A 24312-nucleotide genomic window follows, 5' to 3' on the forward strand; every position below is an offset into this window, starting at 1 on the left:
ACCCTGGAGCTGTGAAGCAACTGTGCTAACCACTGTGCTGCCGTGCTGCCTGAATATACTTGACATTACCTGCAATACTTCTTCTTTGAAGGTAGCCCACTGGTCAGCCATTTGACTCAGATGCAGTCTTCGACCAACTCATTCCCTAGAACAAAGTTCAACAGTGCCTGTTCTCTCATTGAACCAGAAAATTATCTCGAACACTTCCCAGGAAATCTCACCCCTCTTGTCCCTTTGCACAATCCTATCCCAGTCTATATTTGGATAACTGAAATCCCCCTGGATACTCAAGTCTTTCACACCTCGTCATTTTTCTGCAAATTTGTTTCCCTACATCCCTTTCACTAGTTGGTGGTTTATAAAGTACACCAATCAACATCATTGCATCTTTTTCATTCTTTACCTCAAGCCAGAAATTCAATCCTTGACCTCTCTGAATATTCTCTCCAGTACTGTAATGCTATCTTTAATCAATACTGCCACTGCACCTGCCGTTTTCTTCTTTTCCTGTCTCTCCCAAGCACCTCGCACCCAGGAATATTTAATGCTGAGTCAGGCCCTTAGTTGAGGCATGTCTTTGTTATTGCAATATCATAATTCCATTCGGCAACCTAGTCCACAATTAACCACACTGATTTAGGCTTTTTACTTTTCCCCCCCTTATACCCACCCCATCCATCTAGTCACTTATTGTTGCCTACTTGGATTCTACCAAACTCTCCACGTATTCCATTTACATTGATGCTACTCTTGGATACATCCTCAGTTAATACTTCTTTATTTCCCACTGCCAGTTTTTCTCTTTTCCACTCGGGTTCCCACCCCCTTCCAATCTAGTTTAAACCCTCTCAAACAGCCCCAGCCCTGTTAAGGTGCAACCTGTCCTCCTTATATAGGTCCCAATACCTCAAATCTGAAGCCCTCTCTCCTACTCCATTTCTCCAGTCACATGTTAAACTGCTTAATCTCCCTATTTTTATGCTCACGAGAATGCAGCACTGGGAGCAATTCTTGGATTATCTTGGAGATCCTGCTTTTTAATTCCCCACCCAACTCCCCAAAATCTTTCAGGACTTCATCACTTTTCCTCCCTATGACAAATGGTCCTGGGTGGACCATGACTCTGGCTATTCACCCTCCTCCAAAAGAATGTTCTGCAGCTTCTCAGTGACATTCTTGATCCTGGCACTAGGGATCATCCTGCAGTCACATCAACGACTGCAGAAATGCTACTCTGCACCCCTATGGAATCCTCCACCACTACAGCACTTCCACTCTTCCTCCTCCTTTCCTGTGCAGCTGAGCCACCCCTGTGGCCACAGATGTGGCTTTTTGTACAATTCTCCGAGGAATCATCTTACTCACCAGTACCCAAAATGGAAAAGCAGTTAGAGAGCAAGGTAGCTTCAGGGGATTCCTACCTATTATTCCTGTCTATTATTAGAAACAAACTGCAGTCAGAGGAAATTTAGAAATTTTAATAAAATCTAAATTAAATCTAAGTTAAAACTGAAGTAATTCCAAATTTGAGGAGGAGACTTTTCACTTTTACAGATGCACTGGCTAGCATCCATTTTTGAAGACTAAGTTACAGGTAAAACCTAGTCTAAGCTAAATCAGTTTCATACCCGGCCCAAAGAATATTGACAGTCTTTCCAGTTTGATATATATGGACAGTGTGGATAATCGCTCAACATCTATGTGCTGTTGCCAAGTGTTGGCTCAGAAGAATAGTTTATGGCATTCCAAAGCCTGCACAAGAGGTTTGTGTAATACCCAGTCACATATTTTAGTGTAACAGGCTGGAATACTGTCAGCAGAGATAGTAAGTTAGCAGACAAAATCATGATATTGGCCGTTATTTTCTGAAAAGGAATAACCATATTGGGGGCGGGGGAAGTGGAAGAGTGGGTAGAGAAGCAGTTTCCTTCCCCTTCTTAAGAACAAAGGCAAAAAGGTGGGGTTGCAGAAGCTCAATTACTATGAAATAACTGACAACTTCCCTTTTGCTGGAGTGATTATATCAATTTTACACCATACAAATTGCTTGGAGAACTCATTCATGCAACGAACAGTGCTGGTTTTGATACCTGCCATGATTCTGAACTTTCCAGGAAGATTCAGAGACAATGGCTCCACTGCGTACTGCACATCAGTTCATATTCCAAATTATCAATGGCTTCATACTCAATTCACTGATTAACTTCGCCACCATGGTACTGCCCCAATTATTCACAGAACTTTCAGGTACGGAAATCACTTTTCGACATAAATGTAGCCAAACCAAATAGAACGCAAGATCATTATAATCTAACATTCCCTCCAACATTACATCAATGGGTCACACTACGCAAATGTGCGCAGTTCGTTAAACAAGGAAAACATGCTCAAGTTACTTATTGGGTAAAACTACCACCTATTAAGCCATACAAAAGTAGTTCTGGACTTAGAGGTTTGAGTGAGACAGCTGCTTGCAGACCGTCTAACAGGAAAGGCGGCAAAATGATAACATTTACAAAGCAGGAGGCCATTCAGCCCATTAAGTGTGCACTGTCCCTTGGAAAGAGCACCCCACTTAAACCCACACTTTCAACCCATTCCCGCTACCAAGTATTCCCACCTAACCTTTTTGGACAGACACAAAGGGCAACTTGGCATAGCCAATCCACCTAACCTGCACATCTTTTGGATGGTGGGAGGAAACCGGAGCACCTGGAGGAATCCCACACAGACACTGGGAGAACCTGCAGACTCCGCACAGACAGTAACCCAAGCCGGTAATCGAACCTGGGACCATGGAGCTGTGAAGCAACTGTGCTAACCAGTGTGTTATCGTGTTGACCTTTATTGCAAAAGGATTTGAGGACAAAATTTTAAAAATCTTGCTGAAATTGGACACAGCTTTGGAGAAACGTGTAAAACTGAGCAGTTTTGATCTTCATGTTTAAGGAAGGACATGCTTGTATTGGAGGCGGCATAGAGAAGGTTCACTAGATGGTTCCTTGGATTAGAGAGTCGTCCAATGAAAGGTTACGCAAATTAGGTCTATTTTTCTGGAGTTTTGAACTTGGCAGGGTGGGTCACACAGATAGTTTCCCTGAATAAGGAATCTAGAACACGAGGGCATGGTCTCAGATATTCACAGCATGGTCATGGGCGGCACAGCAGCACAGTGGTTAGCACTGTGACTTCAGAGTGCCAGGGACCCAGGTTCGATTCCCGGCTTGGGTCACGGTCTGAGCGGAGTCCGTACATTCTCCCAGTGTCTGCGTGGGTTTCCTGTTCTGGTTTCCTCCCACAAATCCCAAAAAAACACTATTAGGTAACTTGGACATTCTGAATTCTCCTTCTGTCCACCAGAACAGGCGCCGGAATGTGGTGACTAGATTTTCACAGTAATTTCATTGCAGTGTTAATGTAAGCCTATTTGTGACAATAATAAAGATTATTATTATTCGCTACCCCATAGGGTGGCGGATGCGTCATCGTTGAATACATTTAAGGCTGGGATTTTTGGTGACTCAGGAAATCAAGGGATTTGGGGAGCCAGTGGGATCTTGGAGCTGAAGCCAAAGTTCAGCATGGTCATATTGAATGGAGGAGCAGGCTCGCTATCCTACTCTACTTTCCCCATCTCCATTCTTGCTAAAAAACTCATTAACATTTCTAAATTTTTCTCGCACTATAAAAGATAATTGATTTAAAAGATTAACTGTTTCGCCCTCTACAGATGCTGCCTGACCTGCTGAATATTTCCAACATTTTGTGTTCATGTATCTGCAGTGTTTTGCTTCTGTATTTCACAAAGTGGTTCAGGTTCTGCCAATTCAGGCACTAGACATCATTAACAGTGACTACTAACCATGAAAGAAAGCTAACATCCTGGTAAAGACTAAAATATAATCTCTATGGCGTAAATTACATTTCCATTCAAAACTATCTTCGTGTGGTAACTGGTTCACTCTTCCGTCTTTCTTTCATGAACATTAACTGGCTGGTCAATCTACCCAATTAACATTTGTATTTACGCAAGGTATAAATATTTTACCACAGAGGCGAAGCATTACAGTAATTTCTAACAACCACTTTTGTCTCCCACTGCTAAATTTCAGACCAGAATATCAAGGTGGCTTGGGTTTAGCACAAGCTACTGTTGGGAATCCTATCGTGCTCTATAAAAGGTGAAATTATCACTCCTACAGGTAGCAAATCTCTGACTTTAGAAGCAGAAACATGATTTGGGGGCAATTATTTTCTTACAAAATAACTTACTATCCATTTGTGTAAAATACTGACCAAGAAATGAAATACCTCTACAAACAAACCATGCAAGTACACGCATGGCAAATGTTTAGACGGTCCAATTTAAAATAAATTGTTTGCTAGGCTTTGTCTTTTCACTTTAAATCATAATTCTAGAGAAGAATAAGGAGATATCTTCTAGTGACACTGCCTCTCAACAAATAGATCCATTCATGCCCATACTCAAAGGAAGCCCTTGGTTTAAAATAACAAGTTACTATCCAACGTTTGGTTCAAATCTAACAGATTACATTTAACTTGAGCAATGGAATGTACTGTTCAACTGCAGCACCACAATGGAGGAAAAGAATATTGTTAAACAATCTATACCACAAAGTTTGGTTTGTTTTACACACTTACTTGGCACTGCGATGGTTACGTGCAATCTTCAGAAGTTCAGCATTGTTATCACAGCTCATGACATTTATTCCCTTTTTGGCTGCATACTTAATCTGGGATACTTGTTTGCAAGGGTTTGTGTAGATAATATTTTCAGATGTTACACCCAAGCTTTGCACAAGAGTTATTTCATTCTGCATGAGGAAATACACAAGTTTTCAAACATATGAGCCTATATTTGCCAAATCTCTTCATTATAGGAGTTAAAAATTTACAAAACTGTGGAATGCAAATTTTCCCAAAATCAATGCAAGAGAAATATAAATATAAACTATAGCAATTGTCACCTTGTTTGCACAAGCAAAACCGGTTCCAAGAGCTGCCAGAACTTCAATTACTGATTGACTGCTGTTACACTTAACAGTGTAAAATGGTTTCACATGTGTCATCACATTCTTCCAGCGAATGTTCTTCTTTACAACATTCCCAAGATCAGCAACAAAGAAGGCATTCCTTTCAGTTTGCTATAATTGAGAAATTAGAAAAACATTAGTTCCTAATTAAAATGAGAAAGAACTATACACTAACCTGGCTTTAGAACCTGAAACATTACTCTTCACAATGACTGTTCATAACAGTGACTACAGAAATAAAACTCTGATCAACTGATCGGTGTAACATGCAGCTCAACTGTAAACAGAAAGACCCAGATAGATTTGATTGCCAAACTGCTGACTTAGTTCGTTTCAGCTGGCTGACATGGTGCTACAGGCAACCATTTGTAAACAACTGCACAAAGGAAAATAATTTGCGAAGTTAGAGAAAATTTGGGAGTGGAACTAGCCAACTTAATGAGTTCGCAATAAGAGCTGACAGGGACTCGAAGTTGAATGGCATCCATTCAATTCTATGAATGCAGATAAGAATGGGATGCTGATAAATTGTGATCCTCCATGTAGTTAAATAGCACATGTATATTCAGAGAGAAGAGGAAGTTTACACATTAAAGTTACTCCAGTTAGAAGTCTTAAAAGAGCAGCCGCTGCTCAAAGTATAGAATGTCACTCAACAGAAGTACAAGTCAGAGACTGGAGGAGGTCACGGTGTAAGATTTATGGTGCTCCCAATTTTCCGTCTATTAATAATGCACAAAGAATGGAGGCCCCCAATATTTATTCTTCCACCAATGGAAAGGGAGGAAAGAAAACAAATCAACAGGAATGAAAAGCCCGTTTAAAAATGGACAGAAAACTCGGAATAGAAAATTGGAACAATGCAAATCTTCTCAACTAATAAGTACAACTAATATTGCGCATGGCCCGTTGATTCAAAAATCAAATTACGTTCAAATTTGCTTGTGAATTTAACAATTACAACGTACACAAATATATTTTAAATGTGAAACTTAGAAGTAATACAAATATACCTTTAAAAATTTGCAATTGTTTGCTAGGTAATTAAACATTACCGTTAAACTGTTGATTAATAATTTGATGGGTAATATAAATGCAGGTTCCAGAAACATCATTCTTCATGGAAAGGCTCTCACAAATGCAGCAACGGAGCAATCTAAACGTATCAAATCAGTATGCCACTACATTGTCCAGAGGACAAATGCGAACGGTGTCAGTGGGCCCCAACTAACCACACCCACAAGCTCTGGTCCTGCCCCAGTGTGGCTCTCTGATCTGGCCGAATTCCTGAGGCTGGAAAAGAAAGTGAAATGAGTCCGAGGAGTGATTCCACGGACATGGAACAAATTCAAAAGCCTCTTCACAGAATGGGGAGGAGGGCCACCCACAGAAGAGAACACAGAACATGCAGTGCAGAAGGAGGCCATTCGGCCCATCGAGTCTGCACCAACTCACTTAAACCCTCACTTCCACCCTATCCCTGTGACCCACTAACCCCTCCTAACCTTTTTGCACAATAAGGGCAATTTAACATGGCCAATCCACCTAACCTGCACGTCTTTGGACTGTGGGAGGAAACCGGAGCACCGGAAACCCAAGCAGACACGGGGAGAACGTGCAGACGCCGCACAGTGACCCAGCAGGGAATTGAACCTGGGACCCTGGCGCTGTGATGCCACAGTACTATCCACTTGTGCTACCAGGCCACCCACAGGAGAATGGGATAAATGTGATAGTTTAAATGCTGTATAAGAGGGGGTGGAGCAGATGGAGGAGAGTAGGTCAGTGATAGGTGGGATTGCAACAAAGATGTGTAGGTCACAACACAGAGGGAGCATTAATAGCAGTGTGAAGGGCTACAGAGCTTCTAGTAATGGCATAAAGGTATCACAAGTGTTAATGGGAGAAGGAGGTACGTGCTTAGTGAAAGTAAAAATAAAGAACAAGTGACAGGTGGCCTAATGAGGGGATGGTTTTACATTGTGACAAAAGGGTCACGATGGAGGAGAAAGACCACAGTCTAAAGTTGTTGAACACAATGTTGAGCCCAAGGGCTGTAATGTGTAAAATCGGAAGACGAGGTTCTGCTCCTCCAATTTGTATTACGTTTCACTGGAGCACTACTGCAGGCTAAGGACAGACACGTGGGCATGACAACAAGACGCTGACTTCCGGTGGCGGCAATGCGGAGCTAAGCCGCACATTCGGCAGCTCCCGCTTTTTTTGGAATTTCAGGCTCTTTTTTTTAATAAATTTAGATTACCCAATTATTTTTTCCAATTAAGGGGCAATTTGGCATGGCCAATCCACCTACTCTGCACATTTTTTGGGTTGTGGGGGCGAAACCCATGCAGACACGGGGAGAATGTGCAAACTCCACACGGACAGTGACCCAGAGCCGGGATCGAACCTGGGACCTCATCGCTGTGAGGCGGTTGTGCTAACCACTAGGCCACCGTGCTGCCCGAATTTCAGGCCTACCGGCGCTGTTTCGACTTTCCCCTGGAGGGAAACACAGCCAGAGTGCCCAGCGGCCGGTGGATGGACTGGACTCGCAGTGGAGCGGTCCAAAAGTCGGCATTACCACAGAGAAAGGCAAGAGGCAGAAAAAGCAAGATGGCGGCAGGCAGGGAAGCAGCAGCAGCGTGGCAGCAGTGGGCGCGGGAGCAGCAGGAGCTGCTTTAGCGCTCCTTCAAGGAGCTCAAAGCCGAGATTTTGGAGCCGTTTAAGGCCTCACTGGACAAGCTGGTGGCGACTCGACGGCTCAGGCCGTGGAGATTCGGGAGCTGCGGCACAAGGCCTCAGAGAATGAGGATGAGCTTTTGGGCCTGGCAGGGAAAGTGGAGTCGCACGAGGCACTGCACAAGAAATGGCAGGCGAGGATGGAGGAGATGGAGAACCGCTCCCACCGGAAGAATCGACAGATTTTGGGCCTCTCGGAGGGGCTGGAAGGTTCGGATTTGACGGCCTATGTGGTCCTAATGTTAAATTCGCTGATGGGTGCAGGGTCGTTTCGTGGTCCCCTGGAGCTGGAAGGCGCCCATCGAGTGCTGCAGCGAACCGCCCAGGGTGGTGCTGGTCCGTTTCCACCGCTTGGTTGACCGGGAGTGCGTGTTGAGGTGGGCGAAGGAGAGGAGCAGCAGGTGGGAGAACACGGACGTTCGGATTTTTCAGGACTGGAGCGCGGAGGTGGCGAGGAGAAGAGCTGGCTTCAATCGTGCGAAGGGAGTGCTCTACAGGAAGGGGGTGAAGTTAGGCCTTCTACAGCCGGCTTGCCTCTGGGTCACGTACAAGGACCGCCAGTTCTATTTTGACTCTCCGGAGGCCTGGGCTTTTGTCCAGGCTGAGAACTTGGATTCGGACTGAGGGGAAATGCACTTTGTTTGGAGGCTTTGCCCTCTTAGGTATCCTTTCGCCTATATTGGCTGCGTTTGCTGATGGTTGTTTCCCATTTGTTTTCGCTGTTTAAGTTATGGTTATTTGGGTTCTTTCGGGGTTTCTTTGGAGCTGTTGGTTATTTATTGTGGTGCTTTTTTTGTTTATTCCACTGGTGGGTTGGGGAGTAGTTTGGGGTCCCGATGGGTCATGTGTCCGTCTTTTTCCCGCGTGTTGGGTCGAGGCTCGGGTTGAAATTGCGGGCTTTCTTCCCGCGCTGGAAGGGAGGGATTGGTGGCTGTGTTGCATCCGGGGGGGGGGGGGGGGGGGGGGGGGGGGGGGGGGGGGGGGGGGGTCGTGGTTATGGCAGGAGTAGCCGGGGTCAGCAGACTCATGGAAGCATAATGTTGGGGGTAACGCAGCTAGGAGGGTCCTAGCTTGGGGGGGGGGTTTGGGGGAGGGGGAGGTGCCGGGTTGTTGCTGCGGGGACTGAGGGAATGGATGGTGAAGGGGGGGTTGGGAGGGGGGTTTGCCACCGTGGGGAGCGGGCTTGGGGGGTTCCCTCGGCACGTCGTGGGTTGAGGAAGGGCTATGGCTGATCGGCGTAGAGGGAAGGGGACGACCCCTCGGGTTCTGTTGGTCACACAGAACGTGAGGGGGCTGAATGGTCCGGTGAAGCGATCCCGGGTCTTGGATCACTTGAGGGGGCTGGGAGCGGATGTGGCTATGCTCCAAGAGACGCACCTCAGGGTTACGGATCAGGTGAGGCTAAGAAAAAGTTGGGTGGGACAGTTGTTTCACTCGGGGCTTGATGCAAAGAACCGTGGGGTGGCAATTTTGGTGGGTAAGAGCCTGTCGTTCTTCGCGTCCAAAGTGGTGGCGGATAGTGCAGGTCGATATGTGATGGTGAGTGGGAGACCTCAGGGGGAGCGGGTGGTCTTGGTTAATGTTTATGCCCCCAACTGGGATGATGCAGGCTTCATGTGGCGTATGCTGGGCCTGATCCCGGACCTGGAGACAGGGGTATTGATTCTGGGTGGGGGCTTTAACACGGTGCTGGATCCGGTTGTGGACCGCTCGAAGTCTAGGACGGGCAGGAGGCCGGCAGCGGCTTCGGTGCTGAGGGTCAGATGGGAGGGGTGGCCCTTGGAGGTTTTTGAAGCCAGGGGGTTGGGAGTTCTCCCTTTTCTCCCATGTTCATAAGGTGTACTCCCGGATTGACTTTTTCATGCTTAGCAGGGCGCTGATCCAGAGTGGTGGGGGCGGAGTATTCGGCGATAGCCATTTCTGATCATGCTCCACATTTGGTGGACCAGGAGCTGGGGGAGGGGAAGGATCAGTGGCCGCTGTGGAGGTTGGATGTGGGGCTTTTGGCAGAGGAGGAAGTGTGCGGGCGGATCCGTAGGGGTATAGAGGGGTATCTGGAAACCAATGACAACAGGGAGGTGCAGGTTGGGATGGTTTGGGAAGCGCTAAAGGCAGTAGTTAGAGGGGAGCTGATATCTATTCGGGCGCACAGGGAGAGGGGGGGGGGGGGGAAAGAGAGTCGAGAGGGAGAGGCTGGTGGAGGAGATGGTCAGGGTGGACAGGAGATATGCAGACACCCCTGAGGAGGGGCTTCTGAGGGAGAGGCGCAGTCTCCAGGCGGTGTTTGACATTTTAACCACCCGTAAGGCGGAGGCGCAGTGGAGGAGGGCACAGGGGGCGGTGTATGAGTACGGGGAGAAGGCAAGTCGGATGTTGGCTCACCAGCTCCAGAGGTGGGAGGCAGCTAGAGAAATTGGGGGAGCTACAGATGCAGGTGGGAACTTAGTGCGGGGTGGAAAGGACATCAATGGGTGTTCAGATCCTTTTATGAGGGGCTGTACCGGACGGTACCCCCCGGGCAAGCAGGCGGGATGGACCGCTTTTTGGATAAGCTGGAGTTCCCAAGAGTAGGGGACGAGCAGGTGGAGGGTTTGGGTGCCCCAATTGAGTTGGAGGAGCTGGTGGAGGCGTTGGGAAGTATGCAGACAGGGAAAGCGCCGGGGCCTGACGGGTTCCCGGTGAAATTTTACAAGAAATTTTAGATTTACTGGGCCCATTGCTGGTGAGGACCCTGAATGAGGTGGGGCGGGGCGGGGGGGGGGGCTCTGGCCCTGACGATGTCCAGGGCAATTATCTCTTTGCTCCTGAGGCGGGACAAGGACCCCCTTCAGTGTGGGTCTTATAGGCCGATCTCGCTCCTTAACGTAGCTGTCAAGTTGTTGGTAAAGGTGCTGTCCAGGAGGGTGGAGGATGTGGTCCCGACGGTGATCCATGAGGACCAAACGGGGTTTGTAAAGGGGAGACAATTGAATGCCAACGTGCGGAGGCTCCTGAATGTTATGATGATGGCACCGGTGGCTAGGGAGTCAGAAATAGTGGCGTCCATGGATGCGGAGAAAGCTTTTGATAGGGTGGAGTGGAGTTACCTGTGGGAGGTGTTGCGGAGGTTTGGGTTTGGTGAGGGGTTCAATAGCTGGGCGAGGTTGCTGTACAGCTCCCCGGTGGTGAGTGTGGTGACGAATGGGAGGTGGTCAGAGGACTTTCGGCTTTCCAGAGGGACGAGGCAGTGGTGCCCCTTGTCTCTCCTGCTCTTCGCGTTAGCAATTGAGCCCCTGGCCATGGCGCTGAGGGACTCGAAGAGTTGGTGGGGGGATATTGTGTGTGTGTGTGTGTGTGTGTGTGTGTGTGTGTGTGTGTGTGTGTGTGTCACCGGTTGTCGCTGTATGCAGATGATCTGCTGCTGTATGTCGCAGACCCGGCTGAGGGGATGCCAGAGGTGCTGAGGATACTTGAGGACTTGAGGAGATATTAAGGATTACTTAGTGTTGTATTCTTTGGAGGTTGTATTTGAATTAATGGTTGCCAAGATGTTCACTGTATGTTTTTAAAAGGTTAACTTGAGTTCATAGAATAAACATTGTTTTGCTTTAAAAAATACTTTTCCATTTCTGCTGTACCACACCTGTAGAGTGGGCCGTGTGCTCAATCTATTAAAAGTTGTGGGTCAGATGAACTTCATAATACACTTTGGGGTTCTCTAAACCCTGGCCCATAACAAAGGGAAGTGTTGGAGGTGGACCATGCGAATGTGAGAAAGGGGTGGAAATTGGAAGCCAAAAAAAAATCCATAATTATTTTGAGGTCCAGACATAGGAGAGCATGAAGCGGCATCAATAGAGTCATACGTGTAATAGAAACAAAGTTGTAAGAGCGGGTCCGCATAGGACTGAAACATGAAATGTTTCACATAACCCATAAAAAGGCAGGCATAACTGGGACAGGCACGCATACAGACCTTTTATCTCCGGGAAGTGGGGCATGTTAAAGGAGGAATTGTTGAGTGACAGAACAAGCTCAGCCAGATGCAAGAGAGTGGTGTTGGAATGAGGTGGTTCAGGTCTCTGCGCAAAGAATAACTGGGTAGCCCTCAGGCCCTCCTGGTGGGGGATGGAGGTGTAGAGGGATCGGACATCCAGAGTGAAGAGGAGGTAGCAAGGGCCAGGGAACTGGAAATTGTTGATATGATGTAGGACATCAGAGGAATCACAAATGTAGGTGGGAAGAGACTGGACAGAGGGAGAGAGAATGGAGTCAAGATAGAAAGAAATGAGCTCTTGTGAGGCAGGAAAAGACTGTTACAATGGTTTTACCAGGGCAGTCCTGTTGGCAGATTTTGGAAGGATATAGAAGTTGTGTGGGGTTGGGGGTCAATGAGGTTGGAAGCTGTGGAGGGAAGATCTCCAGAGTCGATGAGGTCAGTGATAGCCCTTGAAACAATGGCTTGATGTTTGATGGTATAGTCATGGCCTATGGGGAGGTAGGAGGAAGTGTCAGAGAGTTGGCGTTCAGCCTGAGGTAGAAATCAGTACGCCAGATATCAGCACCCCCGTCAGCAGGTTTGAACCAAGCGAACAGAGCAAAGCAAGTTCAGGAGGCAGATTGGGGTGGGGGAGAGGAGCAGAAAAATTAAGATTAGATAGGGCCAGAGGGAGGGGCCCTAATCAAAGGCTTCATTGATCTCTGCTTTCCGACTCACTGTAGCAAAATATCCCATGTGCCAACCCATTGAATTAAGGCATTTCCTCCAACCTCTTCTCACTCGTTATTGACCCCTGAACCAGAGAAAATAGCCTAGGCTCGTCACTCTTCAAAAGCGTACAATTTTGAAAGCCATTTCCTCAGTCTGCTCCATTCCTGTGAAAATAGTCTGAAGTATCTAAAGTCGTGCGATAACTACAGTTTCTGCTCATCAGCTTTATCCTGATAAATCAATGTTGTAAGCACTCTTTCGGCTTCAATATTGCAGTATTTGGGGCCGTGCAAAACTTCACACAGTAAACTAATTGTGGACTGACCAATGCTTACTACAAATAATTTTTTTCTTCCATTTTGGTGTGTGATAACAAATGCGGTTTGTCTTTTTGTTTATAGATTTCTGTAACTGCATTCACTTTCTGGGACATATATATTTAAACTTCTAGGTGCCTGCAATCATTCACAGCCTTTTGTTTAAGTATTTTTATTCCTGGTTTTTCCTTCCAAAATGTTTACCCCATACGCCTTTCCACACTGATTTGTACTGCTGCCTGCCTTTCCATTTTGCTAATCTGAAAACCAACAGTTCTCCTCGGTCTCTTTCAAATCCTCAGGTTAGAGCAGCAGGGAGAAAACAGATTGCGATTTGTGGTTAATCAGTCTTGCAGGCTCTCAATTCAGTGCACAAATAATTATGGTTGTTGCTTGCAACACAGAAGGTAGCAATTATCCACATGGTCTTGACAAGTACTAATCTTTCGTAGATATTTGTTCCAGTGCACTACTGACAGAGTGGTCAGCTCATGGATTACCACATTGAGAGATTCTCTTGCCATGGAGATCGTAGCACTAGAAAGAGCTTCATTCGTTAATTTAGCTCTACATGTCTGCGATTAAGATGACAATGATTTGTAGCTAGGCTACAATGCACAACTCAGCATTAATAAAAAAAGCTGTGATATTTGAAGGTTTTTATATTTTGAGTACCCAATTCTTTAATTAAGGGGCAATTTAGCATGGCCAATTCACCTACCCTGCACATCTTTAGGTTGTGGGGTGAGACCCACATAAACACGGGAAGAATGTGCAAACTTCACACAGGCAGTGACCCAGGGCCGTGATTGAACCTGGGTCCTCAATGCTGTGAGGCAGCAGTGCTAACCATTGCACCACCGTTCTGCCCATTTGAAGGGTTTATTTACCATTATTGGATCTTGGCAAACGATATGTGTGTTGGACTTGTCCTCGTCTGACCTGCGCATTTGCCAATGAGGATATTGTTGAGCTGCTGAAATTAGCTCATTAAATGACCGTGTAAAAGCAAATGGGATTAACAAAGTAGTCTGCTAACTATGAATTTCAATTGGCTTTTCATAATTTTTCGAGCATGGTGCTCTGGTAGATTTTGACCAGTTTGGTCAGCAACAGGTTTAACATTAATATCCTGCTAACATACACATTCATACTGTAGCTGGCCAGAATCAATTTCCTATTGAATGTCAAAATTCAAACTATTGGGAGTGTATCTAAATATTATTTTGCACTGCAGTGTAGTATTGCTACTCCACGTAGCTATCATAGATTAGCCTAGCATCAACCTCCATGAATCTTTCTCATCCTTAAAATTATTAAACTATGTACAATAAAAGATGCTTACCTCAAGCGTATGCTTACGGATATGGTTGTCAATAACATCATTAAGTGTAGTTTTTTCTTCCAGAAGGTCAAAGGGGTAGCTCTCTTCAAGGTCAACAAAACCTTTCATCTTTGTGATCCACAAAGCCAACACTCTAAACCAAACACCAAGTGAAGGTTCTCACAGAGCCTTCAATTTCGGGGTTCTTAAAATATGCAACAAACTGAAAAAGAAAACAGTCTCATATTACAAAAATATTTTGTATCCTCACCAAACAAGGTGGCTACACCTAAACATTTTCTACAAAGTCTACAAAAGAAATCAAGTCTTGCACGTGTCATTTATTTCCTGCCAACAACTGCCCCAAGTTGACACAAAACAACATATTCACAATTAGCAATTGACAATCCAACTCATTGTAAACTACAATTTTCCAGATATTGGTTCAGATTCGTAGGTATACAGCTTAACTGTCTGGCATTCACCAGCAATATTTCCTACAGTAATCCAGTTTTATCTTTGGGTGTGCAGAGGAAATTTTCAAAATATGGAAAAATAAATAAGCTCATTACTACTCTGGCAAAAGCAAAACAAAATTAAGGTTGAATTAATTCAGACAAAACTCAATTTAGGAGTTGATAGTTAAGAATAGAAGTGGGTATTAGTGTTGCAATTGAATGCTTGCATATAGTGCATTTTTAAAAAACATTCATTTAGTATTAATGTCAAGCTCTTACAATGCAAATAACTTCATTAACTTATTTTAAAATTTTTCCATTGACTTTCTTGACAGAGTCCAACATTGCCTTCAGTAATTGGTTGTGTATATTCCTCTGTACTTAATGTCAAAGCGTTTAGTGTTCCTTTCTCATTGGCAGCAGTTTCTTATCTTTACTTCCAGTCAAGCCAAAGCCATCTTCCTTTCTGCCCAATTGTGCCACCCTCGTCAGCTCTGACCATTACCATTATTCTGTTTACAGCACCTCCTCAAACAGCAAGAGTACAAAGACAAACCAATTTTCCTTTCTTGCAGGCGATGTCTTAGATGGGCGATCTGCCTTTTTTAACTTTGCAATCCAAATCTAAATTAAGTAAAAGATTTCCAGACTTCAGCAATATTGTAAAGGTCTAAGATGAGTTTGAGCAGCCTCAGATCAATTCTTATTGGCCATGATCCCACAACATCAAAATATTTAGCATGAAATTGAAAACGCTCTCAGACAGATCAAGTGTATGGCTAATGCAGAAAAAAGAAATATTACTACAGATGTATTTTGAGGTCGAGGACATGACACATTTTTAATTCCGCATTTCAAAAAGTTCTTATTCCACATCTTATACAATCCTGATGACATTTCCTTCACCACTATCAATAGTATTTACCTTGACAAACAAAAAAATGGCTACTTTTTTTAAAAATGCTGAAAAATACACTTGCGAATTTTAAAAGTAATTGTTCACCTTTGACTGCCAAAAGTCTACATTTATCATCTCAAGACCTCCTAAATGACACATTCATCTAAATCCTGCACAAACTTCAAATTTAACATTCCCCATGCCTTGCAAATGGACACCAACATTCTTATCCTGGTTTTCAAATTGCTTCATTGACCACAGCAATCTGTGTTGCACTGCCCCATGTACACCTTGCATGCCTATAAAAACAGTCTTAATATCTGTGCTGACCATTTATTCAACCAATGTGCCCCTGCTCTCGGTCCAGTTCTTCCCAGCATATCGCCTTGATTCCCAATTTAAAAACAACCAAATACAGCTTCCCTTCTTCCTCAAAAACCACTGCCCTCAGTAAACTTCCCCTCCATATTGCAAGTGTTCAGAGACATTACCCTGCACAAGGTGGTCATATACCAGTGCAGGTCTTTAACAATTGGTGACTTACTGACTTAATTTCTTTTGTAAAAATACAAAGGTTTAGGATGAATTTTCATGTTTACAGCGATATGCTAGAAAGTAAATTGGCTCAATTTGTATATATGAGCACACATTTGAAATGTACAGCGAGGATACACACCTTTTTTGATCGCCAACAGCCTTCTTGTCTTTGGCATGCCAAGCCATATTAATAAGTCTTTCCAGCCCTCAAACCAAGAGCTTACAAGGACTGGAAAGTCTAAATGTAGAATTAATTAGATAGTAATTCAGTCTCTTTATCTGTAGATCAACAGATTTAAAAATGGCTATTTAGAGTACACTTCTCACTATGTCTGAAACTCTGATTTGGTCCAAGTCTCAAACGTAGTTGGTTTGCCTAATCATATGTCCTCTCATTTCTCCACACCCCTTGGTCTTGTGCTTTCTAATTCAGTTGCTCATAAAAACATCCCATTTTCAATTTCAATAAGGAATCTGATGCTACACCTCCCACAGGATGGCCAATCGCATGCAAATTACTATAGTGACATTATATCGGCCAAAAAGAAACAACCTGTTTTAGCAACAAAGTTTGAATTATTTTAAAACCAATTGAATAATCGTGACTTATCTTTTAAGGATATAAAATGTCTCATTCTAAAACATGATTATGAAATCACAAAGATACTAGGTCAGTTAATCAAAAGCTTGATCAAAGTATGTTAGGAGTGTCTTCATGAAAGAGGCATGGCAGAGAGGTGTAGAGGGAATTCCAGAAACTAGGCAACTGAAGGCATATCAATATTGGAATGATTAAAATCAGGTGCTCAAGGGGTCAGAATTAAATAAGCAGTTATCTTGTAGAGCCTGGGGATGGATGAGAGGCCATGAAGGAATTTGAAAACAAGCTGCTTGACCAGAAGTCAATGTAGGTTAACAAAAACAGGGGTAATAGGCGAATGGGGCTTGGTATGGGCAAGGACATGGACAGCAATTTTGGATGACCTGAAGATTAGAGAAAAGAACGAGAGAGACCAGCCAAACGTGCATTGGAATTGTTAAGTTTAGGAGTAACAATGACATGAATGCGGGTTTCAACAGAGATGTGCTGAGGTAGTGCTCAATTTTTAGAGGTGGAAATTAGCAGTTTTAGTGATAGTGTGGATATGTAGTTGAAAACTCACCTTAAGGCGAATACACCAATGTTGCAAGTATGGCTTAGTATCAGACTGTTGCCAGGGGAATGGAGCCTGGAGCAGTGATCAAAAACAATAGCTTCAGCCTTCCTAATACTCAATTGGAGGAAATTTCTGCTCATCCAGTACTGGATGCCTGACAAGCAGTTTGATAATTTAGCAACAGTGGAGGAACTAAAAGAGGTGGTGGTGAAGTAGGGCTGGGTGTCACCAGCATATAGTTTAAGTGCTAAATTACAATCCACTCATTTATTCTGAAGATTAATTATTTCCTCCATTTTAACCAGTTTGCTGAGAGGAATGCATTATGAAGTACTCTGAACACTGCCCCTAATTGCACGTTAAGTATTTATTATAGCTAGCTATTTTTTGGTATCAATTACAGGAGTTCATTTACTGATCCAGAAAAACCAACCAGAAAAAATATTTTACAAAATTAATTTGCATCCTAAATTCAATCAAAACAGTAATACCTGTAGTGTAGCAAATAAGTAAAGCAACTATTTCTATATATTCCAACAAACAAATTATCCTTACATGGACAAGTCGGGAGATGGAACACCACCACTATCAGCTGGGGTCCCAAGGTGGCTCGGCGTTAAAGTCGAACTGCTCTCGGTAGAGTGTCACTCCCAGACCTTCTGGATAATTGTTATACACCCAAACAGGAATTCTGCCCTGTAAAAATGATTTTAAAAGAGTCAACATCGATGCAAACAATAAATACAATGAAATTGCCAAATAAATCATCCCACGGTTCAAAAACAGTATCCTAACAGAGGTTGCAAGCTCTAATCATTCCCCTTATCAAAAACAAAAGGAATGACTGGGCACAAAGTGAATTGTTATACTTCATATTTAATTTTTTTCTCCCGGATTCATTTTTGGTTGGTTGGCCAAATTGGGAAACAAGTATCTCTGTCACTAGGCTGATCGTTAATTCTAATGGCACTAATTTTTGCTCAATCAGCTTTGGCAAAAGAAAGCAGTTATCTTCCCGATTACTTACCTGGTGTTATTCGCAAAGTTTGAAAATTCAGATGCTGACACCCGCAACGTAAACTACAGAATATTGACCTTACTGACAGTCATGTGACCAGTGGTGTCTCTCCAGGCATTTGAACTTAAGCCTGAATTGTTCATTATATTAATGACTTGGATGAAATGATAGACTTGCATATTTGCAGATAATATGACGTTAAAAAGTACCATCGTAATGTAGAAGGGAGCAGAAAATTAAGCAAACAAGAGTGAGGCACACAGCGGGCAAAACTGTGTCTGCTGGGCCAATATCAAAAGATTTTTGTTAGGCAAGGGTACCAGGGCAAATGAAGTAAGGATGATAAGCGGCGATGCAGCTTGGATCCATCAAGCTCAAAAATCTGAATGACCTACTCCTATTTCTAATGACACATTGCTTTGTCATTAACTAACAACTAATTTCCTTGTTGTATTCATTATGCTGCACAGTGGAATTCTATAGAGTCAGGCCAAATTTATATTAAAAATTTAACATTGAATTCACACAGAAAGAAAGATGGATTGGCTCCAGAAGAATTTGTTAAACCGTTGAAAATGGCTTATTCGGTGTTTCTTGTGGCATTGTGGTTTAACTCATTGCCCATTCGTCCTTGGGCAGTCAAGAGACTGTCTCCTTTTCATCTTGGAACAAAATTAACTGAGGTAGTCTCAGCCCAATCTGAATATGTTTGGCGACACAATATAAGTTATATACTGAAAGTTTTATTTGAGAAGGAGCATAAAAATGGCAGAAAATTTCATACAGTTGCTACTATTAAGTACAGAAAACTTTACTTTCAACAAATGCTTCATCTTTCCTGGGAATAATTGGGTATAAATATGGCATGCTTCTTAAAATTACCCTTCATCCTCACTCTACTCTCCTATATTACTATAAATGAATCAGCCATGCTCAATTGTATGAATCACTCATGCCGATTGCAAAAGAGACTCCTAAATGTGTATTCAAATTGCGTTGAAAAATGACACTACACACAAGTTTAACAAAACAGATCAGAAGTTAAAATTACAGTACAAAGCTATCGTAACCATTCAACACGTTATTAATTGGATTAAAAAATAAAAGATACTAGCTAATTTGATGCTTGAAGTTCTGGATAAAATAACTAATGTTTTGTGCTTGCCATGTGCACCATTTATTACTGAACATTCAGCAACAGACACTACTTATAGATCTACCACTATAACAGAACTGCAAGCTTTACTTTTCATTTGACCGGGATAGCAGTGTACAAGATAAGTTAACCAATTAGTTTGCAAGTAATCGTACTGATCAGGCTTCTCACTGCCTATCATTTAGTTATTTTCCCCATTTTACTGCTGACGGCCTGTCACTTTGCTCAGCTGGGCAACTCTTCCAAATAATTGATTCATTTTAGGATGAAGTTTTTACCATGATAAAAGTCCAAGTTAATCTTTGGTTAATAAAATGTTAAGCAATTGAAAAATGTTTAGAAGTTTGTGTTATCTGTCTGCAAGAACAATCAACTTTCAAGATTAAGGAAGTATCTTCCTTCTGATCCTGAACACTTGTGGAAAATATTGTGGTTACACGACTGCAAGCGCACGCACAAAAATGCCTAAAGTACAAAAACGCATTTTACTAGAAACCAAACCACTTCTACCATGCATTAGCTGATTGAACAGCATGCTTACATACTTACTTGTACCGTGTTATGTCGCAATCCTCTTAACCAAATGAAAAATCATTCCCATCACAAAGACCACTGAAGCTTAATTATATTTGTGTCACATTATTACAATTTTGGACGATTACACAATTCCTCTCAAGTAACAGTTTTACTGCAATCCACGTAACAGTACTGTACTATGCCCAGTTGTGTCCTGTGACCAGCAAACTATCTTTTCTAGAATCTGCGTGTCTGTGGTATTCATAATTAGCCTATGTGAAACTATCTGCCTCCTAAATCAGATGTAGTCTTGTGCTTTAATATAACTCTTCAAAATCAAGACCATAATTTGTACATGCTAAATTAAGTATTTACAATTAAAATGAAAAGCAATTCAGCAAACACCAAGTGACACACATCACGAGAAAGAGTCTATGACTGATTGATTACAAAATGACTGGAAATTAAGAGCCTTCAATGTTGGCAGTCTGCATATTTTAATGACCCAAGTTTGGTCTCAAGTGTTCAGTCTGATCTAAACGATGACATTCATAAAACAACCCTCATGTTAAAACCCTCAATTCTAAATTTTAGATAGGGAATTGAGATTCTTGTTGATAAAAGCATAATTTCCACTGAAGCCATGTGTCCATTTGAACTCGAGAAATAAAAAAATTGAAATATCAGAAAATGTTGTTGGAAACTGCTGACAAACGATTTATATTGAAACAAACGTTTTTGAAACAAAACGTGTTTTTATACTTTACATAATTTTATGAACCAGCTGCGCATTTCTAGCATCTGTTTTTATTCCATCCAAATTGGTGAGATTGAAACTCAAATGCAAATTTTAGCTGCACAGGAATTCACACTAACCACATGTGTCAGCTATGATGTGTCAGTGGTAGCACTCTTGTCTCAGTCGTAAGGTTAAGTTCAAATGCTACTGTAGAGACATGAGCCCACAATCCAGGCATCATAGTGGGAATGCTGCACCATTGGAGGCAACTCTTTTATTGGTCAGACATTAAACAGAGGGCCCATTTGTTCAGGTGGACATAAAATAGCCTGAAAAGCACTCTTTTAAAAAAGGGTAATTCTGGTTTCTATACAGACATCTTGAAAGGTGCTACTTAAGCGCAAGCGGTTTCCTTCAGAAGCAGCCAATCTGGACAACATCAAGCTTGGGATAACAAGTGGAAAGAAACTTGTGCCACACAGGTTCCAGCAAATGACAAAAGACAGTCTGACAATCTCCCCATGACTTTTAAAAATATTTCCATTGTCGAATTCTCCACCATCCTGGGCATCAACATTGACCACAAACTTAACTAGTCAAGCCACATAAATACTGACTGTGTCCACAATATTAAATCTATTAGGAACATAATAACAAGGCACCAAGAAAATCATAATATGATTTATGAAAGGGAAATCACTTTTGCAGTTGTAACCAGATAAGGGTGCACCAATGGATGTAGTGAATTTGATTTTCAAGAAGCATTCAATAAGATTCCACCCAAGAGATTCTTCTGTAAAATTGGGCCTCCAGGAATATTAGCATGGACTGAGGATTGGTGAATGAACAGAAAATAGAGGAGGAATAAACAGGTCATTTTCAAGATGCAGACTGTTAACTATTGGGGTGCTGGAGGGACCAAGTGCTTGGACATCAGCTATTTATAATCTACAAAAAACGGGCAGCATGGTGGCGCAGTGGTTAGCACTGCTGTCTCACGGCACCGAGGTACCAGGTTCGATCCCAGCTCTGGGTCACTGTCAGTGTGGAGTTTGCGCATTCTCCCCGTGTTTGCGTGGGTTTCACCCCCACAATCCAAAGGATGCGCAGGGTAGGTGGATTGGCCACACTAAATTGCCCCTTAATTGGAAAAAAATAATTGGGTACATTTATTTTATTTTAAATCCACAACAACAAGAGGATGGAGTATGAAATACTCTAGTTTGCTGCCAATCTAAAGTTTGATGGGGACATAGACTGTGTGGAAGACTCAAAGGCTGCAAAAGGATTTAGATAAGTTAAATGAGCAGCATAAGCATGAAAGATGGAATAAAAAGTATTCACTTCAGTAGGAAAATCAGAAATTTTTCATTCACAATAGGCTGGGAAAGGTTAGTATTCAGAACAACCTTGATATTCTTGTATGTAAATCACAAGCAGTTAACATGAGGCACAGCAAGCAATTTGGAAAGCCATTATTAAAAAGGGATTGGAGTGCAATCATAAAGCAGTCTTACTGCAACTGGTGTATGGCCATGCTGTGACCATAACTGGATTTACTCTCCTGGTTTTAGAACGGATGCAACAAAGATTTCAATCGCGGACCAGACCCAAACAGTGGCTAGGATACTTGACAGAAACCCCAATATTTTATTTTAATTCTGTAAGACTATGAGGAAAGAAGTGATTTCACACAAAATAGGGATTATGATATACTAATAAAAAATTATTAAGAACAGTGACACAATAACCCTTAACTTCCATCTTAATTACCACTCAAACACCAAAATCATCTCAGTCCCAATCGACTTTTAAATAGTTAGCACTCCAGAAAACCTGCTCTATAGAGATGTCTTGAATACTCCACTTTAAGAAAGAGAGATCTTTTGAGACTGCTTAAAGAACACGCCTGACATCCTGTCAGAATAATGCAGATCGTCTGTCTGTATTTCTTCAGAAACCTTCTCAGCTTACTTGCCAGCCAAAAAGTAAAACTGAACCTCAACACCTGACTGCTTCAACCCCGGACTCCTTCCATTAACTACATTATCTTACTAAACTGAACATAATGGTTCTAATTAACTACTCCGCAGGGAACCTTCTTAATTAAGAAAAAAGTCCATTAGTCTAAACTTTCACAATGCTTTAATTGCACCTCTGGCTCAAAAAGCCTAACTGTCTTGCAACCCATGATTTTAAAAAAGATGACTGCAGCAATCACACACACAATAACCCAGGCATTTAATCCCGGACTGCGCCAAATACATATAATTCAATATATCAGAAATTCCTACACTCATCACAACTGACGAGACTGATTCCCGGAAAGGGGGAATTATGCTATGGATGAAAGATGTTCAGTACACGAGGTATATGCTCCCTAGAGTTTAGAAAAATAAGAGGTGATTTCATTTAAACATACGTCACTTAAAGATTTATAAACCTTTGTTCCCCCACAACCCAAAAGATGTGCAGGTTAGGTGGACTGGTCATGCTACATTGCCCCTTAATTGGAAAAAAATAATAATAATTGGGTACTGTAAATTTATATTAAAACATTTTTTATAAACCTTTCTAATTCTCCACCAGTATTTGGACAGAGCAACAGATTTTGCATACTCAAGGGATCATGGGATATAAGACGGTGTAACAAAGGTAGATCAGCCATCATCTTATTGAATTGCAGAACAGACTGAAGGGGCTGAGTGGCCTTGTGGGCTCCTATTTCTTATGCTCTTATGTGCATTGCCTGCCTCCACAAAACCTTCCCACCAAATGCAAGTTCTAAAATCAGACGTCTGATGGAATACTCTCCAATTGCCAGAATACTCTCCACTTGCCCAAAACATTCAAGAAGCTCGACACCATCCAGGACAAAGCAGCTTGCTTGACTGACACCCGATCCACCACCAAACATTTATTTCTTCCACCATCACAATGTGGTTGCAGTGTATATCAGTCACAAGGTACACTTCAGCAATCACCAAGATTTCATCAACAGGGTCACCCAAACCCTGATCCTAGAGAAGGGCAAAGGCAAAAGGTCATGGGAACACCATCACCTGCAATTCTTCTCCAAGTCACACACCATGTCTTGGAACTATACAGCCATTTCCTTCACTGTTGCTGGGTAATAATCCTTGAACTCCACGCATACACTTACATTACATGGACAACAGCACTTTAAAAGGCAGCTCACTAGTTTTTGAAGGGCAATTAGGAATGGGCAATAAGCGCTGGCCTTGTAGCAGCACATTCATCCCCTGAAGGAATAAAAGGGAACAATCAGAAAGTTTCACTGTTAGCAAAATCAAACAATTTCTTTATGAACTGATTTATTTCTTTGCTACACTGGAGACACAATGTTCCTTTGATTTGAATCTGCAGGAGGCAATATCCACACGATTAAAATTGCATTCCTATCTCCAATGGCTAAATACACAACTGTTTAGGGCTATGCTGTTCTTAGCTCAGTTATTAATCATTTTAGAATGGCGCAAAAATAACGAATTTTATGAAAAACAGGTTATCTAAATTATTATGCATGTATCAGCAACAAAAACTCAGCAAACTAACTACTCAATCAGATGCTTGATATTCTATTAAAAATTAAAATACTTGAAACAAGATATTTCAACATTTGTGATGCCAAGTTTATTATAGGTGCTTCTTTCATTGAGATAACCTAACTGCACTATTTGCCACA

The 24312-nt window shown here is 42.5% G+C and overlaps 1 protein-coding gene across 3 annotated transcripts in view; it reads right to left on the reverse strand.

The window, feature by feature from the left end:
- The window catches only part of LOC119972777 (antizyme inhibitor 1-like), a 58705-nt gene that overhangs the window by 16194 nt on the left and 18199 nt on the right, over window positions 1-24312 (reverse strand). For 2 of the 3 annotated variants that reach the window (XM_038810135.1, XM_038810136.1), the window contains exons 2-5: window positions 17733-17873; window positions 14149-14350; window positions 4989-5165; window positions 4663-4835 (exon numbers count right to left, since the gene is read on the reverse strand). In XM_038810135.1, coding sequence (XP_038666063.1) covers window positions 4663-4835; window positions 4989-5165; window positions 14149-14256 — 458 coding nt within the window. In that variant the 5' untranslated portion in view covers window positions 14257-14350; window positions 17733-17873. Of the gene's footprint in view, window positions 1-4662; window positions 4836-4988; window positions 5166-14148; window positions 14351-17183; window positions 17250-17732; window positions 17874-24312 lie in introns of all 3 variants that reach the window. The other variant, XM_038810137.1, reaches the window with a different exon arrangement.

Source organism: Scyliorhinus canicula, chromosome 10, assembly GCF_902713615.1.
Source record: "Scyliorhinus canicula chromosome 10, sScyCan1.1, whole genome shotgun sequence".
Taxonomy (NCBI): Eukaryota; Metazoa; Chordata; class Chondrichthyes; order Carcharhiniformes; family Scyliorhinidae; genus Scyliorhinus; species Scyliorhinus canicula.